The following is a 12,482-nucleotide window of genomic DNA, read 5'->3' on the forward strand; positions in this document are numbered from 1 at the left end:
GGCTGTGCAGTTGTAACACTTCAATGGTGTTGTCAACTATGCATGAAACAGGCTCCCATTTCGAAGTGGGCAGCCATTTTGTAGCCTGTCACTGATGGCTGAGGCGGCACATTCAATGCTCAGATGTAAAATACAGAAAAAATGTAATTTAGTGAGATTGCTGAGTGGATGAGGCTCCTCCTGTTTGATCTGTTTAACTTGTTTATTCTACTCTTACCAGCTGTGTGTCAACATGGATGTAAACACGGCGAGTGTGTGGGACCAAACAGGTGCAAGTGCTACCCAGGGTACACAGGCAAAACTTGTAACCAAGGTAAGAGCGAGACACCAGGTTGTGCCAATCAGAGAAAATGGTGCTGTCTAACAGTGAACGTCTGTTACGTCTTGACAGACTAACCAGGAAGAACAGAGAGTGCTAATTGGTTGGCAAGTGGTTTTCCCCATGACAAACATCTCTATCTATCAAAGTCCACCAATCAATCTCTTCTCACAAAGTACAAATTGTTGTTCCCTTTACATTTGATATTCTTGTGAATGTTCTGATAAGTGCAAGGTGAAAAGCTTTGACATGTGTCTTCTTTTAGCGATACTCAAACTGGAGTTACACACAAATTGGAACTAAAATGTTTACACGCTGTGGTATATTTCTGGGATATATATGTTGGTGATATACAGGATTGTTTTGAAATGTGGGGGTAGACATATATTTATGCACAAATATATTTATTGTACCCTGCTAACAGTTGCACCAATCTGTAAGTTGCATATTTCTTGGAAAATATTTGATGTATCTATAAATCTACATGCAGAGGCTTCATAGTTTTAATTTTGCACACTAGTTTTACAGAACTTGGATATTGCAGGTTAATTCTTTCAAAGGTCCCTCTGATAACTGTGTGAAAATTTCTTCAGTTCATAGTCTTTAGCAACTGGAGCAAACACTCAGGAGAATTCTTAAAAGCAACCTTTGAAATCTGGAGCATTTTAACACAATATTGCTCTGTTTCTGGGATTATTTTCGCAGGAGGCGTGTTAAGCAGGTTTACAACACATACACACAAGCAGTATTTACCAGTGGCAGATGATCGACCCAAGACTGTTACGTCTTTTTGTGTTCAAACCATATAATCACTGACTGTAGAGAGGCTCAGTACTGTGAGGCTGGAACGAGGAGCAACACAGACAGCTATAGAAATGCAAGCTTTTCCTTGCTGCTCTGATTAACATTAGGTGCTTTCCACGGTTGCTGGTAGCTATCTGGTGCCCCGTGCAGCTGACTGTTCTTCCTGTGTTTGCTATTCCACTACAGGGGCTTCACAGCCAAGTCTGGTTCTGGTCTCACCTAATGTCCAGGCTCATGCACCTTTTTAGCAAGAGGAGACAATGGATTTGTGATTACAGTAGGAATCCTAACCTTAAAGTGAGATCCCATAACTGCAGTCTCAGGCAGAATAAAAAGACCCAAGGACATTATTTTGAAGATGAGCAGGGCAGATATTCTCAGTTCTGCCCAATATTTATCCTCCAGATATCCTCACAAAAACATTGTCTGGTATTTATCATATTGTTGTTTTTGGGAGCTTGCTGTGCACAAAATTGGCTATCACATTACCTAAGTAATCGTTAATGGATGTTTTTCGTGCTGGAAGAAGGTTTGCAGTGGTGTTCCCCAGGGGTGAGTGTTGGGACCCTTGCTTTTCTTGATAAGTTAAAGTTTGCCGATGGGACAAAACTTGGAGACATAGTGAACTGTGAGGAGGATAGTGCCAAAGAGACATTGGCAAGTTGGTGGATAGGGGAATGGGTGATAGATGGAGTTCAACGCATCTTGGTAGGAGGAACATGGAGAGACAGCACAAAGTAAAGAGTAAAACTCTAGAGGGGGTGCAGAAGCAGGCGGACCGGGATGTATAAGTCATTGACGGTACGAGGACAGGTTGGCAGAGCAGTTAGTCAAGCATCATTACTAGGGACATGGAGGACAAGAACAAGGAGGTTGTAAATGTATGAGTCAGTAGTTCGGCCTGAACTAGAGTATTCTGTCCAATTCTGGAAGGATGTGAAGACATCAGCGAAGTTGCAGAAAAGAATGACGAGAATGGTTCCAGAGATGGGGAACATTGAGGAACTTCAGTTATGAAGATAGGGTGGAAAAGTTGGGACTGTTTTCCTTAGAGAAAAAAAAGGCAGAGAGAAGATTTGATAGAGGTGTTCAAAATCATGAAGTGTGTGTATGGGGGGCGGGGGCGGCAGCAGCAGCAGCAGCAGAGTGGGAACATCACCAGGCTAGTAATCCAGATGCCCAGGCAAATCTGCAGGCATGGAATTCAAATTCCACCATAATAGTTGGTGGAATTTAAATTCAATTAATGAATATGGCATTGAAACCTAGTCTCAGTAATGGTGAGCAGGAAACTGTCATCGATTGTCATAAAAACCCATCTGGTTCACTGACGTCGTTTAGGGAAGGAAATCTGCTGTTCCGTACCTGGCCTGGCCTACATGTGACTCCAGACCCACAGCAACGTTGACTCTTAACTGAAGAACCACAGAACGGTTCTGGTGCAGAAAGGTTCCAATCAGCCCATCAGGTCTGCGCCAGCCAAAAAAAGAGGGAAAAAATAAACAAGGTGCTCATTTTAACCCAATTTCCCAGCACCTGCTCCGAAGCCTCCCGGTTACAACAGTTGAGATGCAGATCCAGGTACCTTTTTAAATGAAATGAATTGAACATTTCAGGCTCAACTTCGGCAGTGAATTCCAGACACCCGCCACACTCTGGGTGAAAACGTACCTCCTCGTGTGCCCTCTAATCACTCCACTGCACACCTTAAATCTGTGCCCCCTGGTAATTGACCCCTCAGCCAGGGGGGAAACAAGTTTTTTTTCTGTCGACCCTTCCTAAGCCCCTCATAGTTTTGTACACGTCAACCCCTTAGGCTCCTCTCTTCGAAGTAAAACCCCCTCTGAAATGGCCTAGCAAGCCACTCAAGGACAATTAGGGATGGGCAACAAATGCTGGTCTTGCCAACGATAACCACATCCCATTAAAACATTATTTTATGGAATGTGAGCGTGGCCGGCTGGGTCAGCATTCATTGCCCATCCCTAATTGCCCTGAAGAGGGCAGTTAAGAGTCAACCACATTGCTGTGGATCTGGAGTCACATTTAGGCCAGACCAGGTAAGGATGATCGATTTCCTTCTCTAAAGGGACATTGGTGAATTAGATGGGTTGTTACAACAATGGCTTCATGGCCATCATTAGACTTATAAATCCAGATTTTTTTTGAATTCAATCCCAGGATTGTCCGGTCCTCCAGCCGTGTGTTTGTCAACGGAACGCCGTTCGCTGGCGGCGGGATTCACTATTCCCACCGCTTGTGAATGGGAAACCTGCAGGTGGGGGTGCGCTGCCAGCGGGAACAGGGGGCGCGATTCTCCCAAAAGGGAACAAAGTCCCCCGGCAAGCGCGTTTAGCTGCGTGGTTCCTGCACTCGCAGTTGAATAAGAGGCCCGAACGGGGAACCCACGGCCGAGTCCACACATAGCCCCGTTTTGTACAGTGGGGAGCTCTGCTCCATTAAAAACGGCGTCCCGATCTCCGAGGCCCCAAAACAATCCCTGTCCTCCCCCCAGCCCGAACGCAATGTGGGAGCTTCCCTGGCCACCCACGCCGGGTAACCCTGGCCTGATCGTATGCATGTATTCCCGTACCAGCCTCCCTGAACAGGCATCGGAATGTGGCGTCTAGGGGCTTTTCACAGTAACTTCATTGAAGCCTACTTGTGACAATAAGTGATTTTCATTTCATTTCATTTCAAAAACAATGGCAGCCTGGTACTCTGGCAGTGCCACCTGAGTGCCAAGTTGGCACTGCCAGGAAACCACCCTGCCCAAACAGTATGCAGCTGTGGGTCTCCGATCCCTTTCGTGACCCCCATGAGTGCAGTTACATCTGGTCCCCATTTGTGGGAACTCGTGCTGAATGGCACTCGCCCAAGGTCTCTGAGGCGAAGGGGTTTAATCCCAAACCCTCAGGCACCTCGGGAATCTGCGCATTAGCATAAGGCTAGCTGCCTCGCTCTAATACGCAGATTTGCTGAAACGTGTTCCCGCCTATTGTGGGCGGGATTCACATCGCAATGTCTCGCGAGATTGCGTTGAACCTCGCGAAGCGTTGTGAGCCGGGTAGATCCCGAGAGCAGGGTCTCTTGGCTTTCAAAGGCCACACTGCGCCGTGGCGAGCTGCTTTTGCGGAGCAGCGTGGCCGTTGGATCGTGCCCAGGAAATCCCAACGGCCAGAGAATTCCGGCCCAAATTTCACCATCAGTCATAGAACAGTACAAACCCAGTTCCCCAGAACATTACTGTCCAGTGACAATATCACTGGACTACTGCCATCCATGAACAAATACATTTTAAAAAACTATATAACCTGGCTCCAGAACCTTTATTTCACGTACTAGCTTTATAGAGATTGGATATTGCAGGTTAATATTTTATCCTGGGGATTAAACACTTCAGATTATTTGATGGGAACTGGTTCTGTTACTGTCTGGTGTTGCTAATAGCTTCAGTCAGAACACACAAGGTTGACTTTTTCAAAACTCAAAGTGAATTTCATTATCATCGAGAAAAGCCAGACCTGCTTGTCGGATAAATGAGAACAAAGGCACCTGGGACTTAACCTCTGTCCAATGGAGAAATGAGCTGTTTATTTACAACCTTCTTCCCCACTGCTATGAAACTTGCAGTGGGGCCTACTTTGTTAACAAGAAAATAGTGCAGCCTGTCGTGGGTTTTAGTCAAGTTTAACCTCGCTTTGTTTTGCGAGCTGTCAGTAGGCTTAAAAACCTCAGGGAGTGCAGACCCCCGAAAATGCCGGACTCATTTAACATGATTATTTATTTTATAAAAAGGAAGCAATTAGGAAACTGGATGGTGCAATGGGATGGATAACCTTTCACCTTTGTGATCTGGGTTCAAACCCAACTGTCAGCCTGATGGGCGGGGATGGAAATCTCCTTTAACTGTCGGAGGTTCGTCCTGCGGTGGAAGATTAGAATAGTTTTCCTCGGTCGAGGTAAATTTGAGGTTCTGTAGTCAAGATGATCATTTCACATCCCAGGCCTGCCACCATCAACTCCCTGGTTTAAATCATTTACCTCAACAAAAAAAAGTCAGAGACGCTGAGTTTTATAAATAGAGACCAGATAAAGAAATAATGATAAATGTGTGCAGAACATCGGTTTGGCCGTAGTTCAACAGAATGCCACGTTGTGAAGAGGATATTTAACCCCTCGAGAGTGTTCAGTGTATGTTCACTGAAGGGGATAAAAAGGAAACACGAGTTGAGGAATCACTCAGAAAGGGTCATCAATTTAGGATTGTCACTGAGCGCGAGGAACAAAATTAGGAGAAAATATATTTTTAAAATATAATTTAGAATCCTATTCACTTTTTCCACTTAAGGGACAATTTAGCGTGGCCAATCCACCTAGCCTGCGCATCTTTTGGGTTGTGGGGGCGCAACCCACGCAAACACTCCACACGGACCCAGAGCCGGGATCGAACCTGGGACCCTGGTGTCGTGAGGCAGCAGTGCTAACCACTGTGCCCCCAGGAGAAAATATTTGAAGCAGAGGAGGAAACCGTGCTGTGAGGCGAGAGCAGGATGCTGGGATTCATTTTAGATTCACTAACAAAGAGCTAGCATGAGCATGCTGGGTCGAATGGCCTCCTTCTGTGCTGTGAACCATGGTTCTAATTCTAGCCGACTGCTGTGGGAAAGGTGAAAGCGTCATTCTCGTTGTCTCTGGAGCTTCTAAGGGAGAGAGAACCCTGGGGGCGACATTGGTTTGTAATGGAAAATTGGACGGGGTTAAACCCGGACTGCTGGTCACCGTCATCCATTTAGTGCCACCTTCCAGGACTAATTCCATCCCCACCCACCCCTGTTACCACTGGCAGGGTGGAGGAGAGTTCATTCTGTTCCTCGCCACCCTGAGTCTGATCTAGCAGGTCTGGATATTCTCAATGGGTGTGTGAAATAAGAAAATGTTCCATTCGTCAAAACTGACAGCTCCCACCACCACCCCTACCCCAATGAGCACAAAATTTAGCGACATACCAAGGATTCTGTGGTTGTTCGTTTCCCTGACTTTGAAGTACCTTCGATATGGAATCAATTAAATCCTGTTGATTGCATATTTAGCACACTCGGTTCAGCACACTGGGCTAAATAGCTGGCCTGTAATGCAGAACAAGGCAGCAGCGCGGGTTCAATTCCCGTACCAGCCTCCCCGAACAGGCGCCGGAATGTGGCGACTAGGGGCTTTTCACAGTAACTTCATTGAAGCCTGCTTGTGATAATAAGCGATTATTATTATTTTATTAGTATTATTTCACGACTGCCATTCAGAGCTCTTCTATCTGAATAGTGTAGTTATTGATTGGCGATCAAACTGATCGAAAATCGATCGGGAGTAAAGATGTTGTAAACAGTGAAATGAGATAATTCAGATGGGCAAATCTGCAGGATAGAACCAAATTGGGGAAAAGCACCAATGGCAACGTTAACACAAAACAAAACCTAAACAGAATGTCCAACTTGTTTAGTCTTCATGTAATCTGTGCTCCTTTTGTATACATAGGGGACTGTGAGAAGAGCAGAACTCCCCACTTTTCATGAAATGAAACATCAAGAGTCCAATGTCGTCAACGTTCATGTTTAATAAGTAAACGGAGAGGAAGAAACATTTTGATCAGGAGTTAAATCAGCAGCTTGCACACTTTTGTAGGTGGTTGTGTGTCATAGCTTTGCCACTAGCAACCTCAAATCATGAGTTCAAATCTCATGATCGCAAGCTGCACCCTCACCTAGCTAAATGCATGTCCACCGGCCGACACAGACCATTTAGATTGACTGTCTCCATGCTGGAAATTCTGTGTGGTTGCATGTACTCCTGGTGGAAATTTTGGATTTATTGATCAACTGCCCAACTAATAAAAAGTGACCAGACAGAGTGACATTACCAGCATTGACTCATCCAAAGCGAGATTTATAACCCAAGCTGACCTTTAGGTTCCTTCATTGGGTATGCAAATTTGGTACAATTCCACTTCAGCCATCATTGTAAGCCTGACTGCTGTATGAATGGAGGAGGCCGCTTGTTATCGAATAACAGAGTTTATGTGAAGTAGGCTGGCGTTGGGAAGGTGCCATGAAATAAATGTAACTCCAATGTCCAAAATGTTACACAGGCCCGAGAGCCACTTAGATTCACCAGATTGAGACCCGAGATGAAATGGTTGACCTATGAGGGGTGATTGAATAGAATAAGCCGATATTGCCTGGAGTTTAGAAGAATGCGAGGTGACATTGTTGAAACGCATCAAATTCTCTTGCTCGGATGTAGAACGTTTTTGGAGGTCTTGACAGGGTAATTGCTACGAGGCTGTTTCCACTGGCTGGAGAGCCCAGCATATGGCCATAATCTCAGGATAGCGGCCATTTAGGACGGAGTTGGGAGAAATTTCTTCATCCTGAGAGCTTTTGGAATTATTCCCCTCCCCTTCTTATAAATTTAGAGCACCCAATTTTCTTTTTCCAATTAAGGGGCAATTTAGCGTGGCCAATCCACCTACCCTGCACATCTTTGGGTTGTGGGGGTGAGACCCACGCAGACACGGGGAGAATGTGCAAACTCTGCACGGACAGTGACCCGGGGCCGGGATTGAACCCGGGTCCTCGGCGCCGTGAAGCAGCAGTGCTAGCCACTCCGCAGCCGTGCGGCCCCAGCTTTTGGAATTCTTTACCATACAGAGCTGTGTATGGTCAGCTGTTGGGTATATTGAAGACTGAGAGTGATAGACATTTGGGCACCAAGGGATTCAGGGCATATCGAGATTGGGCATCAAAGTGAAGTTGAGGTGTAATGATCTTACTGAGTGGTCGAGCAGGTTTGACGGGCTGAATGGCCTACTCCTGTTCCTATCCCTTATGTTCAAACACCAAACCTGGAGGTCTTGTGGCACAGTAGGTAGCGTCCCTGCCTCGGAGCCGGAATCTCTGGGTTCAAGTCCCACCTCAGGACTTGATGACCATAACGCAGCCAAACAGGTGGAGTATCTCAATCTGCAAATCCTTCCAATCACTCCAGTGGCTGGTGATAAGAGCGGGAGAGACTCCTGGTCAGCCATGCTTGATGTAGAGTGGCGCCCCTCAATCTATAAGCTCCTGGTGACAGACTAGAGACCTGTTCTGGGAATTACTAGCTATGGAAACAGACGGAAGTCTGCATCAGTGACTAGGTGCAGGAAGAGAATTGGAATCGGAAATTACCAAACCCAAGATCCACACTTTCACCTCTAAAGCACTCTCACAGTAAAATACTATCATACTGCACCAATTCTAAAACCCCAAAACACACCAGCAATGCATTATATTACTGCTGTTATGATGTAGATGACAACTTCAGATCATAATGATGCAACTGGGCAGCTGGCTGCATTAACAGAGCTATCCATTTACAGCTTCAATACAAGGAGAAAATTTTAACCGTGAATTAGAATGGGGAGCAAAATAATTAAGCAATTTGACTTTCGCATATGTTTTAACTGAGACTCCCAATGCTGCGCCAGACTTGCCTTTTCCATTGATATTGACTGTGGCTTTTATTTTTTTGGAACAGATTTTAACGAGTGTGGGATGAAGCCTCGACCATGCAAGCATCGGTGTATGAATACATATGGCAGCTACAAGTGCTACTGCCTGAATGGCTACATGCTCATGTCTGATGGGTCATGTGCAAGTAGGTGATTCACTTACGCTTCTTCGTACGATCCGTTAACCCTCCCTTATTTTAGATGATATTTACATTAATCGCATTGGAGATAAGGTGGTGGTTTCCTTCCACGGTTATGTTCATCTATTCTGTGCTTACTCCTATTCCAAGTAGAGCGAGTAATTGCAACAGGGTCCTATTGCCCTACATAACAACAGTGGCCAAAAAGCAGTTGATTGGCTGTAAAACATTCTGGGATGTCCTGTGCCCATGAAAGTTGCTTCAAACAATCACAAACCTTTCTTTTCTTTCCATGAGCTGCGCAGTTTTTGTTGGTTTGGGTTCTGGTTTGTATGAAGCAGCTGGACTTTGCTTCAAGTTTAACAAATTCCAGCCTGTCTTTCCATGTGAAAGCTGTGACTGGATCCATTATCAGCCTGACTCCAGCATGAATAAAGGTGGCCTTTCCGTGACCAAACAACAGACTTTCACAAAGTGTACTGTGGGGGTGGGGAGACTCAATGTTAATGCAACTACAGTAATACAGGGTGAAGAAAGACATTTTCAATTATGCTTTTAGCTGGTCCGTATAGACCTCTTCTGGTGGTGAAATGAATACATTCAAGGAAGGTATTGTACCCCTCTCAGCACCACACAATGTAAATAACCACTCCAAGTTTGGTTCCAAACCACCGGCCCATAGTACAGGCCAGTGACAGGCTCGTTCCAGTTTACACTCCTTATGGCAAACACAACAAAACTAAAATCCTGTTTGTTTCTGTGGCGAAACTGCTAAATTCAGTTTTCTTTGAGGTTACAGCCTGCCAATGGAGCCTATCACAGCTGTACTGCGAGAGGACACCTCAGAGGGCAGTGAGGCTATATGGGTAGAGATCAGGAATAAGAAGGGTGCAGTCACAATGTTGGGGGTATACTACAGGCCTCCCAACAGCCAGCGGGAGATAGAGGAGCAGATAGGTAGACAGATTTTGGAAAAGAGTAAAAACAACAGGGTTGTGGTGATGGGAGACTTCAACTTCCCCAATATTGACTGGGACTCACTTAGTGCCAGGGGCTTAGACGGGGCGGAGTTTGTAAGGCGCATCCATGAGGGCTTCTTAAAACAATATGTAGACAGTCCAACTAGGGAAGGGGCGGTACTGGACCTGGTATTGGGGAATGAGCCCGGCCAGGTGGTAGATGTTTCAGTAGGGGAGCATTTCGGTAACAGTGACCACAATTCAGTAAGTTTTAAAGTACTGGTGGACAAGGATAAGAGTGGTCCGAGGATGAATGTGCTAAATTGGGGGAAGGCTAATTATAACAATATTAGGCGGGAACTGAAGAACATAGATTGGGGGCGGATGTTTGAGGGCAAATCAACATCTGACATGTGGGAGGCTTTCAAGTGGCAGTTGAAAGGAATACAGGACCGGCATGTTCCTGTGAGGAAGAAAGATAAATACGGCAATTTTCGGGAACCTTGGATGACGAGTGATATTGTAGGCCTCGTCAAAAAGAAAAAGGAGGCATTTGTCAGGGCTAAAAGGCTGGGAACAGACGAAGCCTGCGTGGAATATAAGGAAAGTAGGAAGGAACTTAAGCAAGGAGTCAGGAGGGCTAGAAGGGGTCACGAAAAGTCATTGGCAAATAGGGTTAAGGAAAATCCCAAGGCTTTTACACGTACATAAAAAGCAAGAGGGTAGCCAGGGAAAGGGTTGGCCCACTGAAGGATAGGCAAGGGAATCTATGTGTGGAGCCAGAGGAAATGGGCGAGGTACTAAATGAATACTTTGCATCAGTATTCACCAAAGAGAAGGAATTGGTAGATGTTGAGTCTGGAGAAGGGGGTGTAGATAGCCTGGGTCACATTGTGATCCAAAAAGACGAGGTGTTGGGTGTCTTAAAAAATATTAAGGTAGATAAGTCCCCAGGGCCTGATGGGATCTACCCCAGAATACTGAAGGAGGCTGGAGAGGAAATTGCTGAGGCCTTGACAGAAACCTTTGGATCCTCGCTGTCTTCAGGGGATATCCCGGAGGACTGGAGAATAGCCAATGTTGTTCCTCTGTTTAAGAAGGGTAGCAAGGATAATCCCGGGAACTACAGGCAGGTGAGCCTTACTTCAGTGGTAGGGAAATTACTGGAGAGAATTCTTCGAGACAGGATCTACTCCCATTTGGAAGCAAATGGACGTATTAGTGAGAGGCAGCACGGTTTTGTGAAGGGGAGGTCGTGTCTCACTAACTTGATAGAGTTTTTCGAGGAGGTCACTAAGATGATTGATGCAGGTAGGGCAGTAGATGTTGTCTATATGGACTTCAGTAAGGCCTTTGACAAGGTCCCTCATGGTAGACTAGTACAAAAGGTGAAGTCACACGGGATCAGGGGTGAGCTGGCAAGGTGGATACAGAACTGGCTAGGCCATAGAAGGCAGAGAGTAGCAATGGAGGGATGCTTTTCTAATTGGAGGGCTGTGACCAGTGGTGTTCCACAGGGATCAGTGCTGGGACCTTTGCTCTTTGTAGTATATATAAATGATTTGGAGGAAAATGTAACTGGTCTGATTAGTAAGTTTGCAGACGACACAAAGGTTGGTGGAATTGCGGATAGCGATGAGGACTGTCGGAGGATACAGCAGGATTTAGATTGTCTGGAGACTTGGGCGGAGAGATGGCAGATGGAGTTTTATCCGGACAAATGTGAGGTAATGCATTTTGGAAGGTCTAATGCAGGTAGGGAATATACAGTGAATGGTAGAACCCTCAAGAGTATTGAAAGTCAAAGAGATCTAGGAGTACAGGTCCACAGGTCATTGAAAGGGGCAACACAGGTGGAGAAGGTAGTCAAGAAGGCATATGGCATGCTTGCCTTCATTGGCCGGGGCATTGAGTATAAGAATTGGCAAGTCATGTTGCAGCTGTATAGAACCTTAGTTAGGCCACACTTGGAGTATAGTGTTCAATTCTGGTCGCCACACTACCAGAAGGATGTGGAGGCTTTAGAGAGGGTGCAGAAGAGATTTACCAGAATGTTGCCTGGTATGGAGGGCATTAGCTATGAGGAGCGGTTGAATAAACTCGGTTTGTTCTCACTGGAACGAAGGAGGTTGAGGGGAGACCTGATAGAGGTATACAAAATTATGAGGGGCATAGACAGAGTGGATAGTCAGAGGCTTTTCCCCTGGGTAGAGGGGTCAATTACTAGGGGGCATAGGTTTAAGGTGAGAGGGGCAAGGTTTAGAGTAGATGTACGAGACAAGTTTTTTACGCAGAGGGTAGTGGGTGCCTGGAACTCGCTACCGGAGGAGGTAGTGGAAGCAGGGACGATAGGGACATTTAAGGGGCATCTTGACAAATATATGAATAGGATGGGAATAGAAGGATACGGACCCAGGAAGTGTAGAAGATTGTAGTTTAGTCGGGCAGCATGGTCGGCACGGGCTTGGAGGGCCGAAGGGCCTGTTCCTGTGCTGTACATTTCTTTGTTCTTTGTTCTTTGTTTGAGCCCACATTCTGCCTCTGGTTTGTTCAAGGGCTTGCTCGTCTCAGCTGGGCCCTGCTGCCATTGACCTCAACCTGCCTGGTTAACGGGGGAAGGGATTCCTGTTCCTGGTCACTGCTCAGAGCTTCCAGCCAGAATCTGTAACTGCGCAGAGATATGAGGAAAACAAACCCCGGAAAATGTTGGAAAT

General features: G+C 46.0%; 1 protein-coding gene and 1 long non-coding RNA gene across 3 annotated transcripts in view; one reads left to right on the top strand and one right to left on the bottom strand.

The window, feature by feature from the left end:
- Positions 1-12,482, bottom strand: part of LOC140408326 (uncharacterized) — a 125,834-nt gene that overhangs the window by 50,935 nt on the left and 62,417 nt on the right. The gene's annotated exons all lie outside the window — the stretch shown is intronic.
- The window catches only part of npnta (nephronectin a), a 79,577-nt gene that overhangs the window by 18,702 nt on the left and 48,393 nt on the right, over positions 1-12,482 (top strand). For both annotated transcript variants that reach the window (XM_072495358.1, XM_072495357.1), the window contains 2 exons: positions 221-313; positions 8,696-8,815. In XM_072495358.1, coding sequence (XP_072351459.1) covers positions 221-313; positions 8,696-8,815 — 213 coding nt within the window. The remainder of the gene's footprint in view (positions 1-220; positions 314-8,695; positions 8,816-12,482) is intronic.

Source organism: Scyliorhinus torazame, chromosome 3, assembly GCF_047496885.1.
Source record: "Scyliorhinus torazame isolate Kashiwa2021f chromosome 3, sScyTor2.1, whole genome shotgun sequence".
Lineage (NCBI taxonomy): Eukaryota > Metazoa > Chordata > Chondrichthyes > Carcharhiniformes > Scyliorhinidae > Scyliorhinus > Scyliorhinus torazame.